Below are 21,250 nucleotides of genomic sequence, written 5' to 3' on the forward strand. Positions count from 1 at the left end.
TTCCCCCTTGGGATAATAAAGGTATCTATCAAATAGAACACAGTAGACCTACTAGGTTCATTTTTTTACCAGTTGCGAACGGCTGCTGCCTGTAAGTGGTTTTTCAGGGCAATTTTAAAGGATGCTAGTGATCCACACTCCTTTATGGCCTTCGGTAAGGCTTTCCACATTTTGGTGGTAGGCTATAGCAGAAAAACGAGTTTGACCCTTTGTTGGTTTTGACTCTGGGTTGGAAGTGATCTGTGGCGCTGCCTCTGGTGTTGTAATTATGGACATCCTTAATGTTTATAAAGTATTTTGACAGGTACTTGGGTATCATAGTGGTGTAGTGTATCTTGTACACCAGGCCCATTGCAAGTTGCTGTACTCTGTCATCTACACTGAGCCACCCCACTCTTAACTGGTGAGTAGTGGTGAGGTGAGTCTGATAGGGAAGGTTAAGCAGGACCCTAATTAGTTTATTTTGGGCTGTTTGGAGTTTAGTTTTAAGGGCTTGTGGGGCGTCACGATACCATACGTGAACTCCGTAGTCAAATAGGGGCTGGATTATTGCACCAGCTATGGTCTTCAGTGTGTTGAAATTGACCATTGGGGCGATCATCTGTAGGAAGCGAGTTCGTTGGTTGATTTTATTTATTACTTTAAAAGTCATCTTTTCGCTGGAAAGATTAGCTTCAAGGATACATCCTAAGTAAGAGATTTCGTTTTTTCGTGTTATGACCTTGTCACCCACTTTGATTGTGAAGTTATCGACTTTTTTGAGGTTATGATTTGATCCAAAGAGGATGGACTCAGTTTTTCCCAAGTGAATTGATAATTTGTTGTCGTTAAGCCATGTGCAGATCTTACTTAGTTCAGAGTTAAGTGTCTTTTCAACCTGCAAGTGGTCCTTGCCCGAGACTAGGAGAGCCGAGTCATCCGCGAACAGGAACAGATTGCAGTCGCAAGCAGATGCCATGTCGTTCACGTATATTAGGAACAACAGAGGCCCCAGTATGCTACCTTGAGGAACACCACAGCTTACTGGGAGGGGGGGGGGACAGGGTACCGTTAATCTCCACCACCTGTTCCCTCCCCACCTACGATGGCAAAAACAAAACTGCAAAGCCTTAAAACGGCAGTCTACAAAATACTTGCCTGGCTCCAGCCAATAGACCTGCCCACTCTCTGAGTGACGTAGAGTCTGAAATCAGGCTAACAAAATACAGACATTGCAAACATGTATCTGACAAAATATTTTAATTTGTCCATTTAATGTAGTTATTTGTTTTATGGAAAGCAATGGTTCCACAGAAACCAAAATCTATAATAATCTGAAATATTAACAATATAAAATAAATATCCACATGAAATTCAGAAACGTGCATTGATCAAAACTCTGAGTGTTGCAACATGGTAGCTCTCTCCTCCCTCTTGGGTAGTGGAATGTTACCTTGGACAGAAGAAAAAGAGAACATAAGGATGCAGTAAACTATCGAGTTGACAGCCCTGCAAAATGCTTACTAACTGGTATCTGTACAGATTAGACTGTACAGTAAGTAATCACTTATGCACCCAAATATTTACTAATCCCTGACGTAGAATTTAAAGAAACCCCAAAGTGCATCCTTACCAGGTGGTGCCACAAAATATTCCTCAATTGTACTTTTGGGAAGCTGGAGTAGCTCTTCAGCAATGTCTCCTTCCATCACAGCATCATCCCTCAGGTACAATGTTCTGAAAGACAGGTTAACCGATTAAAGCATCAGTGTCATCCTAGATTTATATGTAGATATACCTGTAGCATCATGCGTTTTTCAGAAAACTAAGATGTAGAATATCGGTTTAGATGAAGAGCTTGTACAATTGCAATTTTTGAAATATCATATGTTCAAGGCTTCTCTTCTGGGAGTCCCTGGCACAAAACATTTTCAGATGGGGGTCCACAGCCATATACATATCAATTCGAGGGTCCTTGAACTACTGATTTTAGAAGGCATTTTAGGAGGGATGCAACACAGCAGCACTCATGTAATTGCTTCCAGCCACTGAGATAGGCAGAATGTAATTAACCTCTAGGCAAAGCTGTATGGTTGGAAATGTGCTATACCGGTGGTAAATGACCACAACTTTAATCCCATGACATTCACTTTTAATAAGACCATTACCACCACAAGAAGTTATTAAAAATATTGTGTACACATATTGTAATCTAGTGTTTGTATTGTACCTTTCCTCCAGAACAGAATCCATTGGTTCAATTCCATCTGTATTAACAGCATGAAGCTGATCTGCAAACTGTATGGCTCTCTCTAAACATATCAGTCCCTCTTTGGTGCGGAAATCAACCAAGGCTAGTCTCTCCAGTTTGTCCACCAGATCAGCAGGGACTTCACTTGCCTTTTAGAAAAATAGAAAACATTAGCGTGGTTGACATGTCCAAGGTTAAAATGCAGGGTATAGTTCAATGTGTTATTAATTCTATAAAGATGTGGATAATTCGTTTAAATAGGGGACACATGTATAGTCTATTATAAACATTCAATATGCAGTTAAATATCTGATCCAAACAGTAAAGCCTATTAAAATTCATAAATTGTGAGCAGATCTTTATCACCATTACATTGGTAAGTTGTTTATCCAGCACTGGCTCCCACGTTGCAACCCTTGGTACCTAGAAATAAAATAGTTTTCAATGAAGACCGTTGATTTGATCTAATTATGTGTGTGTGTGTGTGTGTGTTTGTGTGTGTGTGTGTGTGTGTGTGTGTGTGTGTGTGTACAATTATTTGAGAGAGAGAGAGAGAGAGAGAGAGAGAGAGAGTGGCAAGGGCAGGACCGTGATAGACACGAAAAAGTCAAAAATAATTTTAAGTACCTTCGAACTGTACAGACGTGCTACATGTTTAGCGCGAGTCTGGAGGCTCATTCTCGGAAGGGCGTTCTTCGCATTTGATAACGTTGTACATGACAATCTAGTGCTAATCATGTTTAATGATTGTGTACTAATTGGGTTAAACGGAGGACTGTCAGTGTTAGCTTTGCTTTTAGCCTTTGACAGTAAATAAACAGGGAGGTACCGGGCACGATGCGCAGGCGCGAATTGCAGGATCACTCGGACGCGACCTGGTGTTTTCCAACGGGTCTGAGGCCTTAAACTAGATGCAGAATAGACCCAAATTTAGAGTAATCTTTTTTAAAACTCAAATCTTTGCTTCTGGGGGCCCCTGGAACCAAATATTTTCAGATGGAGCCAAATACATATCATTTTAGGGGTCCTAAACCACTGATAGAGGCAGATTCTACAAATGTCTTCTAAATCCTAACAGTTTTCTGAAAAAACTAAAATGTGGGTCTATTCTGCATCTAGCTTAAGGCCTCAGACCCATTGGAAAACGTCAGGTCGCAACTCGGACAGATTTCAAAACACCCCTATCATAATGGTATAGTCTTGACACTTCCGCGTTCAAAAGTTTTATTTAGGCAAAGCTTTGGGGAAAGTTGGCTAGCCGGCTAGCACCTATAGTGACAATATTATTGCCAATTAACAAGGGAATCAATTACATTGGTTCTATGTTCGGTCGCTGCAAGGGCATGCGGCCGTTTTTCACATGGCTATAATTATAAGCTGCCAAGCGTTCGATTGAGAGGCTTCATAAAGAGGAAGATGTCCACGGCTATCGTTAGCGAAGCTATCAGAGGGTCGTTTCCACTGCATTCCTCGGTTTGGGAGAATGACTACAGGAGACTGGAGAATGCCGTAGCCCAGGTTTGTAAACATCCAGCCATGCATCAGAACACGCAACTATCCAGTTGAATCGGCTACACAATTAAATAAAGCGTCATCCTCTAGCTATGTAGGTCTTCATCTAGTAATGTAGGCCAGGCGTCACATTTAGCAGTTCACAGTCAGTGGCTCCAGTGGATTGACAGATGTTTATACAGTACACACTTGTTTTGAAGAAATGAAAAGCAAGACATTCACTGTTCAGTAACAATAGAAACGTTAATAATAATGACATTAAATACGCTGATAGATTATCCTATATAGATAGATAGAAAAACCTTTGGTGCCACACCACAAAGTAAATTCATATTGTTACAGTACAAAATGTACTGTAAAATGCAAATATGACACACTTATTATGTCACTGTTTTCATTGGATTGCACTCATTTAGATCCCTTCTTCATTTTCTTTAGAGTGACATCGAGGCCGTGGATCCCAGAGGGAGGACAGCTCTTCATTTAGCCGTGTCACTTGGGCACCTAGAATCAGTGAGAGTCCTTCTGAGACATGGGGCTTCAGTAACTAAAGAGAACTCCAAGAATTGGACAGGTTAGGCATTTCATCTTAAATGACATACCATTTGTGTCTATGTGTTTGGTTTACAAAATGTCATGTTTTAGTGACTTTGTGGGCACTTGTATTTTATCCTACTGTTACTGTACACACATTAGCTAAATGGGATTTCTTATAAAGACGCATACCCACTTGTCTTTTCTGCCTGCTGCCAGTAAGGCATTATTGCCCTCTGTGCCTATTACCACCAGCCCTGAGGTTTTTTAATGGATGTTTGCAGTTTGTGGATGACATATGCTTTTAGCTTAAAAGGGTTAGTGGTGTTTGACTGAATCTGTCTCTGTGTGTTTAGTGCTGCAGGAGGCAGTCAGTACTGGAGACCCAGAGATGGTTCAACTGGTACTTCAACGCAGGGACTACCTCAAAGCATCTACCGCACTTGGAGGAGTACCTGAGCTGCTGTCCAAGATCAGAGAGGTTTTACTTTACAAAAAGCTGTCTTGTCTTTTACATCTTATTCTGAAACTCAAACATGTAAGCTACTAGCGAAAAAATTAGCAACTGATGTTTTGTTTTGTCCCCAGTCTCCAGATTTCTACATGGAAATGAAATGGGAGTTCACCAGTTGGAGTAAGCTTTAGCACCCTTTTTTATGTATACAGTACATACATGATAGACCCAAAGCCTACATGTTAGAACCAAAAATATATGATTTAAAAGTTGTTGCTTAATTCATGCAATTACTGTGTTATGCAAATAATACATAATGTAAATAAATAAATACAATGTGTTATGAAAATATATACTGTTAGTTAATAAGCTATTTAAAGCAAATCCCAGTGGTTTCTTAAATAAAATAAAGAATGTTTCGCATACTAAGATTTTGAGATGCGAAAAAAAGACATTATCAACACATTTTTGCCAAGTTTTGTGTTGTAAATTCTGCTTTCATTTTTAGCTTTGTGATATTCATATGCCTTTGTTTTTTAGTCCCCCTTGTGTCCCGCGTTTGTCCAAGTGATGTCTGTCGCATCTGGAAGAGTGGTGCCAGCTTGCGAGTAGATTCTACTCTTCTGGGCTTTGAGAACATGACGTGGATCAGAGGGCGCCGGAGCTACATCTTCAGAGGCGATGGTATGTAAATTCAGCTGGGCACAGAGTCTCAGACACACACAGTCCTTAACGTTTTGACAGAGGTCCTTGTGTCATTCTCATTGCTGTTTGTGCGAAACATGTGTTTATACTGGAACTATCGACAGATACCTGCACAGAGTTGATGGAGGTGAACCATGATGAGGAAGTGGTGGATACTGAACGCTTCAACATATCACAAGAAATGGAGGATGTCACATTAGATTCAATGCAACCTGCTGAACAGGAAGTCGCCAAAAGGTTGACAACTCCCATTGTCAATACGTACCTGGACACCAAGGACATTGCTTTTGAGAGGCAAGAGTCCCAAGTTCTTTCACATTATGATGATTAGCAAACGTTCCATCCTGCCATGACTTTACTGCTTTACTCACAAATATTTTTTTAGTGCAATCGTTAGATTGTATGGCCAAAGTCAATGAGTCAACAGTCTGGCTTAAGAGACTACCTAGCATCTAATGGACTGGTTATGGTTGTATTGCAGACATCTTTATTGAGGTGAAGAAGAAAAAAAAACTTCATATTGAAATTACATTTTATAAAGGTTTTCTTAACAGGCCTTAATGCTTCATGTCAAGCTTAACGGACACAATTGTATTATAACAGCATTTTGATAATTATTACTTATACTGTAGTTTAGGGCAAATGTGTTGAATAAATAATTACTTTAGTGCTAGATACCGTAACTTTGGCAAGTTACGGCAGTGTGAGGGACTCCTTCATTTTTAAAGTCACTTAAATGCACAAGTTCTTTTTTTTTCTTATTTTCACCAGGAATAAGTCTGGGGTCTGGGGATGGAGGACGGACAAAACTGAAGTTGTCAATGGATTTGAGGCAAAGGTTCATATGAAACATCTTTATTTGAAACATAATCACTAGTGCACTTTAACTATATGTGATATGATAGAATAATAATACTTTGATGTTTTCTCAGGTGTTTAGTGTCAACAATGTAAATGTTGTGATCCGGACAAGGACAGAACATCTTACAGATGAGGAGAAGGCCAGGATAAAAAGTATGTGTGAAACCTTGTGTTGTTAAGGAGAATTCCGTACTAGAGTTCTTATTACCATAATCTGATCATATCCCAGCCCCAGGACGAGTGGTAGAGGTGTTGTCCACAGTGTTTGTACTTCCTGAAGTCTTGCCAAAGTGTTTTCTCCATCCAAAGTCCCCTTTGAGCCACCGTAGTCCACAAACTCTGTGGACAGTATTATGTCGCTGTGAACACATAAATAAACAGAGAGATAAACGTAAGCGGTTTAGCATTGTACCCCACCATGCGTGATCAGAGTTGAGGTGGACTCGAGATGAAAAAACAACAACTCTACCACTCGTCCTGGGATATGATAACAGATTAAGGTAATAAAAAAGCTAATCCGGAATTAGCATGATTATGACAATTCTTTTATCCACTGATGCCATATTCACATGGTGGCATTTACTTAATACTGGTGGTAAACCACCCCAAATATGAAGTAAGAGCATTATGGCCTTGTGTGAATATGGATTATGGGAAATTGACTTTGTTTCATAGGTGAACGGAATGTCCTTGAGTCTCTTCTGGGCACTGTGGAGCAGCACATAAGTGCACAGGGGGTAAGAAGACATTCTTAAAGCAACTATGCATGAACAACATCTTGAAGTTGAGGGAGTGGCGGACTTGATATGAACACTTCTTATAATTATCTTGATAGGACCTTACTCTGGAGTATGCAACTGCCACTAATCCAACTGCCATCACTCCAGAGGAATATTTTGACCCAGAGTTTGACCTGGAAAACAGAGACATTGGCCGTCCTCTTGAGCTCAGCACCCGAACGCAGAAGTGAGTGGAAAAAACGGCATGATGGCATAATAAACGTTTTATTATTTCAACTGTAATATCTTGTGTGGCAAATAAGTGGAAGTTATTTTTTGTGCGTGTTGCTTACATTTTCTTTGTTCTACACAGGTTCAAGGGTACATTGTGGATGAGTGAGGACCACCCCCTGTCCCTGGTTGAGCAGGTAACTCCCATCATTGACCTCATGGCCCGGACCAGCTCCCATTTTGCACGGCTGCGAGACTTTGTCACCCTGAAGTTCCCTCCAGGATTTCCCGTAAAAATTGGTACATTCCCCTCATTGAACAGAATGGCACAATATAAATCATGACTATTTACACAAACCACACATTCAAGTGATAAACAGAGGCCCTCATTCAAATGCTAAATCTATTTGAAGGTGTTTTCATTATTTACCTATTTTAATGTATTATTTGACCTTTTTCACACAGAGATTCCCCTGTTCCATGTGCTCAATGCCAGGATTACTTTTGGGAATGTCAACAAATGCAGTACAGAAAACCAGGCCAATACATCCACAGCTTCAACACCTACGCCTGAGGGGGAAGATGTAGAAGCAGCTGGTAGGAACAATGCTATATTTCGCTCCAAACATAAGTGGTACATTCAAATGTTTCTTTAAAAAAGAAAATGTAAATGTAAAACATTTATAGGACCTTGCTGAAAACTGCTCCATTGCTTTTTGGTCCACCTAGCACCCCTCCCATTCCAGGTGTGTCCTTCTGTGTTCGATGTGCCAGTGCATTACCGCCATCGGGGGGGAAGCCGCCACACTCCTATGTCCAACCACGATGAGGAGCTTTTGCAGTACGCCATCCATCAGAGTTTGTTGGAGTCCTGCAATGTCCCAGGACAGGTCAGGGAATCAAGTAGAGATCTTCCTAATCTCACAATAACACTGTTCTATCTAGTTTCATTCTTCAGTAAGCACTAATGTCTTCTGTTTTTTATTATAGGATGTTAGCTGGGATGATGCCAACGGGGACTTCAGTGATGCTGTGCTCAGTAGCCCGAGTGACAGGTAGGGATGTTATTTTTATATATATATCTGTGAAAGCCAGGTAAATAAATAATAATTCTGAAGTTTCTATTTGATTGTGTGTTTATTTACATAAAGCAATATAGTTTGGCAAGAGGCATGTCTTGTCTTCTCTTTATGCTCACTATTCTCCTGTTGTTCTAGGAGTGTCCCAGAGGGGTCACTAGTGGACTTGGGAGGCACATCCAGCCCTGTGAGCTCAGTCTCAGCCTCCAGCCCTGACACAGACCTCCGCCTGGCCATAGAGCTCTCAGCCCGAGCTCAAGAGGAAGATGACAAGAGGAGACGGCAAGAGGAAGAGGAACTGGAGAGGATATTGCAGCTATCGCTCACTGAAAAGTAAAAGGAACAAGAGGGAATAAAGGCTAATTATGCTTTGCCGAAAAAGTGTCATGACATGTCGCTCAAGGCTCAATGATGTACGTATTTACAACTGACCCTTTTCCAGTTTAAAATGCGTCTTTTTCTTTTCTTTTTTGAGTGACGAATTATAAATTAAGCCTATGGAGTGAGGCCCGACCTTGCTGTAACCGTGTTAACTTTTCCAGATCCAGAACCAACAGCCACACCTCAACTTTCCCAACTACTACAGTCAATCTATGCAACCTCTAATCCTTTCTGTAATAGATCATTGTTGTTGCACAGGCAATATCAAACTCCCTTTATTCAAACTTTTCCAAAAGCTATTTTTGGTAAGAACATACTCCTTTTTATATATTTGTATCTTAACATAATGCGTAATCAGTTATGTGTCCTGTCCTTCTGTTCAGTTAAGAAGAGTCACAATTGCGACCCCAATACTTTGTCATTGACCGTATGTTTTCGAGTAGTGGGTTTAAACCAACAGTGGGGTTCTGTAGCATTGAAGTTTCGGAGTAAAGGAAATGGCTTTAGTGACTAGTCTTCCTATACAGACGACACCTGGCAGAGGGTTCCTGTTCTTACTTAAAGAATGATTGAAAATCTCAGGGTTCCATTATTCCACAGTCACTTTGCTTTGAAATTGGGCTTGTTTGTAAAGAAATTGGAATGGTTATTTATTTTTTTCTTTTGTGCGGAATGATATGAAACCATTACATACTATCTTATGTTATACTTATACCATAATTTTCTATTCTGTTCATTCCAAACTGGCTAGAAGGTTACGGATAAAGTTTAAAAAAAGAAATCTTGTACTTATGAATGTATAGTATAAGATATGTCATTATCAAAGCATGTTGTGAGAACATTTAATTCAGCTGCATGGTGATGTCTTTGCTCCACAAGAAGGAAGCTCCTCGCTTTTCTTAGGCTGAAACCTTATTTTGTTTAGCGTACCCCATTTATGGTTTTATGGTTAGGACAATTTATATTTTTTACCAGTCAGTTATTGAATAACCTCAACCATTATCACCTCAGTTCACAGAAGCAATAGCAGCACCCACTGTGCCTGTATCCATACTGTAGTGTGTTGTGATTTCAAGATTCAAAGGGGATTTTGTTTTGTCACTCATACAAGTACAAGTGTCAAAATGTTGGTGTGACATGCTCTGTGGACTGTGCTAACAATAACTAATATAAAGCAAGATATATGATACTGATAAAATATACATTTTAGAGGTGGTCACACATCAGTGTTTCATGGATCATAATAATTGGTCTTTTTATCGAAAGATATTTTTCTTCAAGTTAAGTGGACAAAAGACAATTAAACCAGCAGGTCTCTATGGGCAAGTCTTTAGCATCTAATAGCTACAAACCGACTTGGCAGAAGGAAATTATGGACTTGAATGTCAGATGTTCTAGTTATTATTTAAGAGGCATGTCCCACTTTAGGAAGTGGAGGTGTTTATTCTGTGCAATGGTACTCCAACCAACCTTTCTGAAGTGGAAACATACATTTTAAAAATGTTTTATCTTCAAAATATGTTTTTCCAAACGTAATTGAGTTAAGATAGACCATTAACCACTATAGTTGATTTCACTGATAACCAACCATTTATCAACAGCCTGCATTGCTTTGTCCAGGTTTCTGAAGCTTGAGCTCAACATTTACTACATTTTAATGATCACATTGCCAAACTGCTCAAAAGCCTACTTTACCAAGGCTAGCTTTGGTTAGATTTTGAGGGAACAGTCTTTATAATATGCCATTTGCTAGCTGTAAAGCTTTTTTTATTTTAACATGATAAAAATGTGTTGATTTCTTAAATAAAAGCACTTTATTTACACATTATACTGATGTCATTGTTTAAATGTTTTCTGTACAAATATAGGAAATTGATTCAAATTATTTATCACAACAATATGTTCATTGTTCAAATTGACCATTGATGAGCTGCATTTGTGTTCTTTTTTTCTCCAAAACAGTCATCTCCCGTCACACCAGCCATCTGTGCTCTGGGTTTTATCCCATTCCACCATTTTTTGTGATCCAATTGGATTGTGTAGACTATATACACTGGTACCATATATTATGTAGGAGAAATTAGGTCTAAATGGAATGGGAATCGTGTTAGTATGCTCCATGTGTGTTAGAAATCAAAACAGATCATGTTTTGTGAACAATGTAAAAAAAAAAAAGTTCCTCTGTGAACAGAACAGATTTGCATTTGATTGTGCTACTGATAACTTGTGTACCAAGTGCATCATTGCACGAAGTGCAGCATTGCAGTTATTAACAACAGGTAGGCCTACCTTTTCTTGCCTGCAAATGGTTTTGCAATTCAAGTTACCATGGTGAAAAGGAAACACTTTTAGTTAGAGTTCTGTTGTACTCTGAGGAGGTAGGTGAGTATTCACTTTCTGCCAGTTACATCAGGTGTGTTTCCATGGCTGATATGGATAGACAGTCAGTCAGACAGACAGACAGACAGACAGACAGACAGACAGACAGACAGACAGACAGACAGACAGACAGACAGACAGACAGTCTTGATTGAACTGTTCTTAATTAACTGTTCTCATTAAAAGAGCAAAAGTTAAACTCTGATACATTTTATTTCTCTAGTACCAAATAATGACATTGAAATAAAGCCTTAATTTGTGGAGTGGCAACATGGGCACCCATGCCAGCCCCATAACTCATTGCATGAACTTATTTAAAACACCATAAAAACACATTGAGGGAGAACACTCATTTTGGTACAATAAAACATACAATAAATGCAACAGCAATAAAATAATACATAGCTACTATGGATTAAAACACAATAAATAATATGGCTACATCAATTAAAACACATTAACAAATAGCAGCAGCAGCACTACATTTTTTTATGCAAAACCAGAAAAAGTATTCATGTATTTTATTTATTTATGATAACTTATACATCACAACATGTCTTATTTTATTTTGTATTTATTCTTTTATTAAACAAAACATCTTAGGAAAGGGCAGAAGAGGTAGGCATTTCAAATGCAATTGTAAGCCAAGGTAATATAGCAGCAGGTAGCAGGCTACATGTAGATTTAGCCTTTCCAGAAAAAGTAGTGTCATGGCTCCCAGTGAGTTACTGTTCCATCCTGAAGAGAGAGATTGTCATCCTCCATGAAATGTTCAAAACAAGAGGTTCATCGTCGAGGCAGTGGTTTGTAAACACATACAGCCATGGTGATCATCACCACCAGCAGGATAGAAAGGACGGTCGCCATTGCAACTGTAACACATAAAGATGCAACCCACAAATAACATATTGTAACGATGTAAGAAATACACCGAGGACAAAGACAAATGTATAATAATACAAAGTTTTCATTATAATTTAACTATGCGTGTTTTAACATGCATATATTGTTCGGTCTCAGGAGAGCGAGATGTTTTGATGCGTGAACGCCGATAGCACATCATTATTTATTTTCAACAACACTATCGTACATTGGCGCATGCACTTTGCATTTGGCTACAGCCTATGCCTTCATCGTAGGCCGTATACATTATAGTGAGTGACATACGAACCCTTACCTAAATTTTGATTCTGGAGTACCACATAAGGCCTCTCGTTCAGTTTAGAGTCCTCCAACTGTCCGCTTACTAACATTCCAAAACAAAGAATTATAGCTGAACTTGGAATGATATGAAGCAGCATCACGAAGGCGATTAGTGTGTGTGTGTGTGTGTGTGTGTGTGTGTGTGTGTGTGTAGTGAATGATGGAGAATGAATGAAAGCACACCCAATCTTCCGCTGCGTGATATCTGGGTCCTAAAGCCGTCTTTTTAATCGTACTATCCTAAACCTAAATATGATTATGATTTGCTTCGTTCGGCGGTTGCTTGCATGCAGATTTGCATTTGCATTAACGTGATGCACGTGATCATGTCCAATCATCGTTAATCACTCGGAATATTTCATATTTTTAAGTTGGAAATTAATCTGTTTATTGAAACATTGGTTTAAATGGGACCCCAATTTTAACAATATAGCCTAATAAAAGCATTCCAGTGATCGTTATATTTTAGTTGACCGTGTACCAGTAAACTGTAGCTACTGTCCTGTAGACCTACCCTTTCCTAACTTCTAATAAAGTATTCAATCAATCAATCAATCAATCAATCAATCAATCAATCAATCAATCAAAGATGTTGTCAGGTTTAGTTGTAGGCCCACAGAGGACCAATGAACTATATATCTACTTTCTTAAGGTAAAGTATGAGCACATAGGTCTATAAGGGTGTGGGCCCCTGTGGGCTCCCTTTTTTCATAACTGAAATGTCAGAGAGCAATGAAGTATAAAGGTCAAACTGCTTGGGGTTATATCCTTACATCATTATGTACATGACTGATGTGTATGGCCTTTACCTTCACTTTCCAGCCTAGCCTACTATCTATATCATGCTCATCCTCATTACAAGCGCATGAACCACCAGCATAATGTTGGGAATCAGATCAGAATGTTGAAAATGCAACTAGCCTACAAAAAAAAAACCTGTTGCCCATTGTGCATAGGTGTGTAGAGTCTACACGCACGCACGTGCACGCACGCACGCACGCGCGCACACACACACACACACACACACACACACACACACACACACACACACACACACACACACACACACACACACACACAGGCTGATATATATATATATATATATAGGCTGTATATATATATATATAGGGTAGAGTGGGGGAAAAGGCCCCCTGGGGTAATAAGCCCCCCAGCTGTATTTGACTACAGAACTACAAGGTGGCAAAAATTTTGATTTCAGCACATTCCTGGCATCCTTAGCTCTTCATGGATACAACATTTCATTGTCTCACCGTAATCCAGGTCATAACTTTCTCAATCAAACACATTTAAGATAAACTGATCTAATTCTTTGTCACTGTGAAAATGTTCCAAACTCTGTGTAAATAAGTTGAACCTCTTCACTTATTTTTTGTATATCATTAGGAAGGCCTTATGATAAATTATCAACTTAAAAAAATAAAAAAATAAAAAACGTTTAAGATTTAAGATGACACTCTTTGCAATGACAGCGTTGGGGTAATAGGCCCCCCCCTCATGTGGGGTAAGAAGCCCCCGGAGGCTTTTTGCCCATGGAGAGAATAACTGCTTATTTTTGGCAGAATCGTTCAGTTAATGATACAAACGTGAAAATTGGCATTAGCAGTTTCCATGGGTCACTTTGAAATGGACACTTTCAAGATGACAGACATTTTTCAAGATGGCTGACACCTAATTGGAGCAGTTATGTGATATAAAGGGTTATTTTACCCAGGGGGCAAACCAGCCTTTTTTTGGGAAACCTGCATTTGCCCCGACATAAAAAGTTGTCCACCAGAAATATTATCTATGACCCAGTAGGATCACAACCTATATGGACAACCTGGTCAATTTGTACAACAAAGTCCAATATGGCCGCCTCAATATTAGCCCCTATTAATGGGGGGTGAATAGGGCAAAATTTTAAACTGAGGGATATTTCCACGAAACTTCACAGGTTGATCAATGGTATACATATGAACATTTTTTGTATTGCAAGTTTCCATGAAATCCAATATGGCCACCACAATATGGCCGCCATAATGTAAGGACCCAGAAAATAGGTTTTGCCTCTAACTTCTGAACCAGATGAGCTAGAAACGCAAACTTGGTGTCTATTTCATGGTGTCTGACCATGGGAGACTCAATGGAATAGCTAATTTTATTATTGGGTGTGTCTGGACCTTTATTGTGCATATTTGCAAGATGGTGGATTCCCAAAATAGAGCTTTAACATAATTTCTACCATGATTGTTGACTGCTTTTGCAAATACAAGCAATATGAATCCATTTGCTAAGATTTATGGCACAGAAGGGACTTATACCTGTATTATTCTTGAGTTTGCATGTTGTCAAAATGGCTGTAAACGAGATATTATATTTCCTGTCCGATTCTACTGTATGTAGTTGTAGCAATGACTTCAGATAAAATCAGAGACCAAAACAATGTATCTTAGAAATTATTTTTTTATTAAAAAATATATAAAAAAGAGAGAGATTATCTCAATGAAATGAATGCAACTGCCTTTTTGGGTCTTTCACACATAGACATGCACATGCTTTCCAACAACTTCAGCTTCAGGGAAATTATAATGAACACATGATTAAAACAGGCTGCATTATAATGCAAATAATTGCTAGTCACTATCACTGTCATGTGTACCTATCCTGCTGCATCTTGTCTCCAGTCCTTGGCAACGACAACCCAAGTAGCATGCAATTCCCTTCTTCGCACATGAACAGTTTTTCTGGCAGCCTTTGATACAGCTACATGATATTGCCTTGTCCATTGATATAGGCCAGGTTGAATCTGTAGATGGACAGGGGACTGCCTTCCCATGGCGGCAGCATGATATAGGCATCTATATCATGCTGCCACTGGACTCCCACATTGGACTCGCACAGTGTCGTGCCCTGCCCTTTATTCACAGCCTGAGTGGCAGAGATACCACCAGCTATCCCTTTTTCACTGGAAAGAAGGCATGGTTCAAGACCAGCATGGGTCTAGATCTCCCTGCACTTCAGGAGTTTGGTGAAAATTCCTCTTATTCCCTCTCAGAGGATGTCAAGAATCAGGCTAGAGACCTCACAATAGCTGTATATGCATCAAAAGCTGACCATTCGGAGGACTTTGACCTGGCAAAGCTGAGAGTGCACAAGTTCCTAAATAACCGATCAACCCTGTTGAAGCTGCTGCCACCTACAGAAAATGCCTTTGGCCTGCACCTGAAAAGAGCTGCTCTTGCAGCCATAATAGATAAAACTGCACACATCGCGAAGCCAGACATCCCTTGCTTCACTGAATATGGATGGTCTCTCAGTGATGGGAAGGCAGTCCCCTGTACATCTACAGAGCCAGCCTGGCCTATATCAATGGACAAGGCAATATCATGTAGCTGTATCAAAGGCTGCCAGAAAAACTGTTCATGTGCCATCCATCCATCTTCAACCGCTTATCCGGAATCGGGTCGCGGGGGTAACAGTTCCAACTGAGACTTCCAGATTTCCTTATCCTGCGCAACTTCCTCCACTCCCTCTGGGAGTATACCGAGGCGTTCCCAGGCCAGTCTGGATATATAATCCTTCCATCTGGTCTTAGGTCTGCCACGGGGTCTCCTCCCAGTGGGACGTGCATCGAGGACCTTCCTAGGAAGGCGCTCGGGGGGCATCCGTACTAGATGCCCGAACCACCTAAGCTGACTCCTTTCCAAGTGAAGGAGCAGCGGTTCTACTCCAAGTCTCTCTCGGGTGATTGAACTTCATGTGCGAAGAAGGGAATTGCATGCTACTTGGGGTGTCGTTGCCAAGGACTGGAGACAAGATGCAGCAGGATAGGTACACATGACAGTGATAGTGACTAGCAATTATTTGCATTATAATGCAGCCTGTTTTAATCATGTGTTCATTATAATTTCCCTGAAGCTGAAGTTGTTGGAAAGCATGTGCATGTCTATGTGTGAAAGACCCAAAAAGGCAGTTGCATTCATTTCATTGAGATAATCTCTCTCTTTTTTTCTTTTTTTTTTACATAAAAAAATAATTTCTAAGATACATTGTTTTGGTCTCTGATTTTATCTGAAGTCTTTGCTACAACTACATACAGTAGAATCGGACAGGAAATATAATAGCTCGTTTACAGCCATTTTGACAACATGCAAACTCAAGAATAATACAGGTATAAGTCCCTTCTGTGCCATAAATCTTAGCAAATGGATTCATATTGCTTGTATTTGCAAAAGCAGTCAACAATAATGGTAGAAATTATGTTAAAGCTCTATTTTGGGAGTACACCATCTTGCAAATATGCACAATAAAGGTCCAGACACACCCAATAATAAAATTAGCTATTCCATTGAGTCTCCCATGGTCCAATCTGAGTTCCCAGAGGTTCTTTTTTTCGCCACTAGGGGGGCGAGAAGAACCTCTGGGCCAAAACTATGATATTCCTGGCCAGGAAGTTGTCCCAGGCTCAGAATCTGAGCTGGGACAATACAGGAAGTAGAGCCCTGTGCAAACCTTCAAAACATTCAGAATAGAAACCAACCAAAAACACTACAACAATATGCAGCCCATGTTTCAAGGTGAATCCTACCAGACTACCCATGGTCAGACACCATGAAACAGACACCAAGTTTGCGTTTCTAGCTCATCTGGTTCAGAAGTTAGAGGCAAAACCTATTTTCTGGGTCCTTACATTATGGCGGCCATATTGTGGTGGCCATATTGGATTTCATGGAAACTTGCAATACAAAAAAATGTTCATATGTATACCATTGATCAACCTGTGAAGTTTCGTGGAAATATCCCTCAGTTTAAAATTTTGCCCTATTCACCCCCCATTAAAACTAATAGGGGCTAATATTGAGGCGGCCATATTGGACTTTGTTGTACAAATTGACCGGGTTGTCCATATAGGTTGTGATCCTACTGGGTCATAGATAATATTTCTGGTGGACAACTTTTTATGTCGGGGCAAATGCAGCACACCTTCCTTTGCCCCCTGGGTATTTTGGTGATACAAGCCTGAAAATTGGCATGAGTAGTCTCTGTAGGTCACTTGGCAATTAGCCTCGGAAACCCAGACTTAATTGGCAATTAGCCACCCACAGTTACTTGAAATTTCAATATGGCAGCCATTTTTCAAGATGGCCACCACCTTAGTGGAGCACCAAATAAACCATTATATCACTTAACTGCTCCACAAGGTGTCAGCCATCTTGAAAAATGTCCGCCATATTGAAATTTCAAGTAGCTGTGGGTGGCCAATTGTCAAGTGACCCACAGAGACTGCTCATGCCAATTTTCATACTTATATCACCAAATAAACTATTATATCACATAACTGCTCCACTAAGGTGTCAGCCATCTTGAAAAATGGCCACCATCTTGAAAATTCAAATTCCTCTGACAATTATCTTGTCAAGTGACCCATGGAAAATGCTCATGGCAATTTTCATGATTGTAGCACTTATTCTGCTCTAGGACATAGAAGGGGGCCTATTACCCCATAGAGGGGGGCCTATTACCCCAGTAGTGGGGCAATAGGCCCTTTTTACATGTTTTTCTTTTTGTACTATAAAATCAAATGTATCTAATTTTTCAACATGGTGCCCATATAGGTGTATTGGGTAAAGCATTGTTAACATGTATATACTGAATTAATATCAAAATGTATTTTAATTGGTCATAAAATAGACATCTTCCTTAGGGGGGGCCTTTTACCCCACCTTACTCTATATATATATATATATATATATATATATATATATATATATATATAGGTCTATATATGATGATGATTATTTATTGACACCAAAAGAGATTGTTTTCAGCTTTTGGTGAGTAATTAGAGGGACCATAATGCCATTAATTGGCATGACATCACATGCTGGAGGGCATGATGTGACCACAGAAGAGCACAAACTCTCAGTCTACAAATGTATCCAAACGGACGGGTCCACTGCATCTTTTACTGTGTGGAATAAAGAGCATGTCTTGATGCATCATAATCAGTTTTAAAGACCCGCTGTAATTAAATGTTGATATTTGTTTTTATTTTTATGTGCAATCAATGAACAGCTGACTACTGTCGTACTAAATAGAAGCGTTCAGCCAACATTCAGCATCCATTATGACGAAGATTTACATGTAGGCTATAGGCTGATAGGCCTATATATGATATCAGCTAAACAAGGTGGGGATATATATATATATACTGCAGTTAGTTAGCTGCATTAGTATATAGTCTGATCAAGCCAGGCTAGATATACTAGTAAGACGCCTCAGGGCGACATGCAACCTCGCCCTTTATTTGGCCGGTGATGTATATCGGACCAGTTACCCATATATGGAGACCCCTGCATGATCGTCAACAATGTTATGTCAAAACATGCCCATATATGGGCATTGTCAAATATGGGCATTCCCAGGTATATCCATAATTGATGACATTGGGACAGGGATCTTCATATATGGGCATAAAACGTATGTTAATTAGTAAAGCCAAGCAGGGCCTTGGCGAGTTAGGGCATGGGTTTGATGCCTGGGGATCTCGATATATGGGTAAAAGGGGGTACCCTAACAGGGCATCATCTGGGAATGCCCATACTGTATATGGACATTTTATTTATTTTATTCTTTAGTAATATATATCCATATTCATATATGGACTTAATATTAATGTTTTCGGGGAAGGTAGGGTGTAGTAAAGCAGGCTCTTGGGCTAGTTAGGGCCTGGGATTGATGACATCAGAAATCTCCATATATGGGCATAAAACGGATTTTGTTTCTGGGAATGCCCATATAGGCCTATGGACTTTTTATTTTATCCTTTATTAATAATAATATGTATCCATATGCATACAAAATATTTTATGCCCATACATGGAGATCCCTATCTTAACCAGCCACACAGATATGGGCCATGGCTTGGGCCATCTGGCCAGTGATATATATCGATGACATCAGGGATCTTCATATATGGACATAAAAGAGATTCTGGGGAATACCCATATATGGACTTTTACACAGGTGATGTCACCTGTGATATCACCTGTGATGTCACAGTGACAAGGGAACCAACCAATAGACTGTAAAAATGTGTACTGACTGACTGACTGACTGACTGACTGACTGACTGACTGACACGGAGACAAGCTGCGACATTTCTCACGGTATACTGCCACCTTAGGTCGCAATTACATGATATCCAACAATACAATCAAAACAGTTAATTTTCTTATCCCTTTTAAGAGCTATTTGATCGGTATTAGACAGCAACTGTTCAACTACTACTACATCATGTATATGTGCATTCTGGTGAGCCTGGTAAAAAGCATACATATCTATGCAGTCACTATGTACAGCGTTCCCTCTGCACAGTAATCACTGCAAAGCTGTTCATCTCAGATGGAAGAGAGGCCATCCAATCAGCAGTGCTCCTTTCATGTGTCTCTTCTGCTGGTCTGTTGTGCAGACACCTCTCTAGCAGTAGTGGCTCACACAAAGGGGCTTTGATCAATGCTTCCCTCAACCAGTACCCAAATGAGGAATCGTGTGTTCCACTTTCCATTCTTCTATCTCTCATACCAGTGATCTTTCAAGCATTCAGGCCCTGACAACCAGGACAGTGTGAATAACTATGGGCTTTGGGGGGAGCTAGTGGAAATGGTTTTGTGTTTGTGCCATGGTTTGTGGCAGTGCCTGTGTCTGTTTACTCAGTTTTAGTTGGTAAGGGGAATGAGGGTAGAAGCTGCTCTATTGCCTTGTTGATTAATCAGGATATTGCAAATCAGCCTGTTAATTTATCTTGCTGAGAAGAAATGGCATGAGGGAATGAGAAGAACATGGAGATTTAAATAGATACAGTATACCGTATGTTATCTTCTATAATAAAATGACCTAAATGTTGTATAAGTATAAATAAGTAAGTATAATTTGGACTTACAATTACCCATTCTATTAAATGTAATGCAGCAAATACATTGTTGATTGAAACACACTATAATCATTGACAGGCAATATCTCATGACAGGCAATATCTTTGCCACATCCTACATTATTGAAAATGAGTACCTGCTAAAAACCACAACAGCCTTTAATCTCTACAATGGTTTATAGATAAATTAACATTTCTGACATAGACACAAAGTATAATGTCTCTGCAATGTTTGAACAGTCATTTCTTTCATCAGAAAATACATGTTTTTTTTTCTTTGTTTGGAGAGGCACAATATAAAACAACATTTACAATTCTTGCACATAGAATAATTAGGCATATTTAAGGCAAAACTAATGGAAGTAAACTGCGCACTTCAGACAAAGATTCAAATTTAAAATGTTTTTAAACCACCAATTCACATATAGTTGAATAAACCAAATGAATTGCAATGAGAACAGTCTTTGGATAAGGAGTTGAAGACATCACCTACAGTATATGAAAACTTGTATTGGTATATTATTATGCATTTATAATGTTTTTGTCTGAAGGCCTCAGTCAAGGGCACATTACATTTTGTGGGAGTAGGCTATTGAGCAGCTGTTGTAAACTTCCATACAAATACTACATCAGAAGTAAAAATACAGAATTGAAAAAGAGAAAATAGTTTGTAGTCTAACATTGTTTTTGGTTTGACCACATACACTTACTGTGTTATTTCATAAATACTCATTTGTTATTATATAAATAGGACCTCTCCAACAAGAATTTGTGTAAACATAGGTTTAAGACATGGGTCTTTTATAAACCACACACAATATCTGCTTAGAAGTTTGTCACATTAATACATTGGTATCCATTTCATTGAATAATAGCAAACATATTGTCCAACATGTCCGCTATTGTGTACATACATAAATAGAATTCAGCTTTTATATAATAAACAGTCGATAAAACCCACTAAGAACTTGTCACATGAAATCACAACAATTCTTACATCTTGGATCATTGCTTCAATTGTAATTTTGT

General features: G+C 39.4%; 2 protein-coding genes across 2 annotated transcripts; one reads left to right on the forward strand and one right to left on the reverse strand.

The window, feature by feature from the left end:
• Positions 1-1,370: 1,370 nt before the first annotated feature.
• On the reverse strand, positions 1,371-2,988 carry gatc (glutamyl-tRNA amidotransferase subunit C; the record flags this gene model as incomplete). The annotated part of the gene is made up of 5 exons (XM_080738961.1): positions 2,858-2,988; positions 2,603-2,653; positions 2,210-2,379; positions 1,613-1,716; positions 1,371-1,432 (listed from the first exon to the last, which is right to left on the reverse strand). The coding sequence occupies exons 1-5, from the start codon at positions 2,966-2,968 to the stop codon at positions 1,371-1,373; spliced, it is 498 nt and encodes a 165-aa protein (XP_080595087.1). The 5' UTR covers positions 2,969-2,988.
• Positions 2,989-3,463: 475 nt separating this feature from the next.
• On the forward strand, positions 3,464-10,534 carry ankrd13a (ankyrin repeat domain 13A). The gene is made up of 15 exons (XM_080738906.1): positions 3,464-3,748; positions 4,181-4,316; positions 4,633-4,757; positions 4,865-4,910; positions 5,271-5,414; positions 5,540-5,729; positions 6,207-6,273; positions 6,368-6,449; positions 6,972-7,033; positions 7,132-7,262; positions 7,389-7,546; positions 7,712-7,843; positions 7,976-8,136; positions 8,237-8,301; positions 8,464-10,534. Exons 1-15 carry the CDS (start codon positions 3,647-3,649, stop codon positions 8,660-8,662), a joined length of 1,800 nt encoding a protein of 599 aa, XP_080595032.1. The 5' UTR covers positions 3,464-3,646; the 3' UTR covers positions 8,663-10,534.
• The last annotated feature ends 10,716 nt before the right edge of the window (positions 10,535-21,250 follow it).

This window comes from Nannobrachium achirus (genome assembly GCF_963921795.1).
Source record: "Nannobrachium achirus genome assembly, chromosome: 12".
Classification (NCBI taxonomy): domain Eukaryota; kingdom Metazoa; phylum Chordata; class Actinopteri; order Myctophiformes; family Myctophidae; genus Nannobrachium; species Nannobrachium achirus.

What these genes read in the sequence shown, in the direction of transcription:
- ankrd13a (XM_080738906.1), top strand. Translation starts at nt 3,647, where the DNA reads ATGTCCACGGCTATCGTTAGCGAAGCTATCAGAGGGTCGTTTCCACTG. An exon ending in TCAATGGATTTGAGGCAAAG is followed by an intron (nt 6,274 to 6,367) that starts GTTCATATGAAA and finishes ATGTTTTCTCAG; the next exon opens with GTGTTTAGTGTCAACAATGT. An exon ending in GGAAGATGTAGAAGCAGCTG is followed by an intron (nt 7,844 to 7,975) that starts GTAGGAACAATG and finishes TGGTCCACCTAG; the next exon opens with CACCCCTCCCATTCCAGGTG.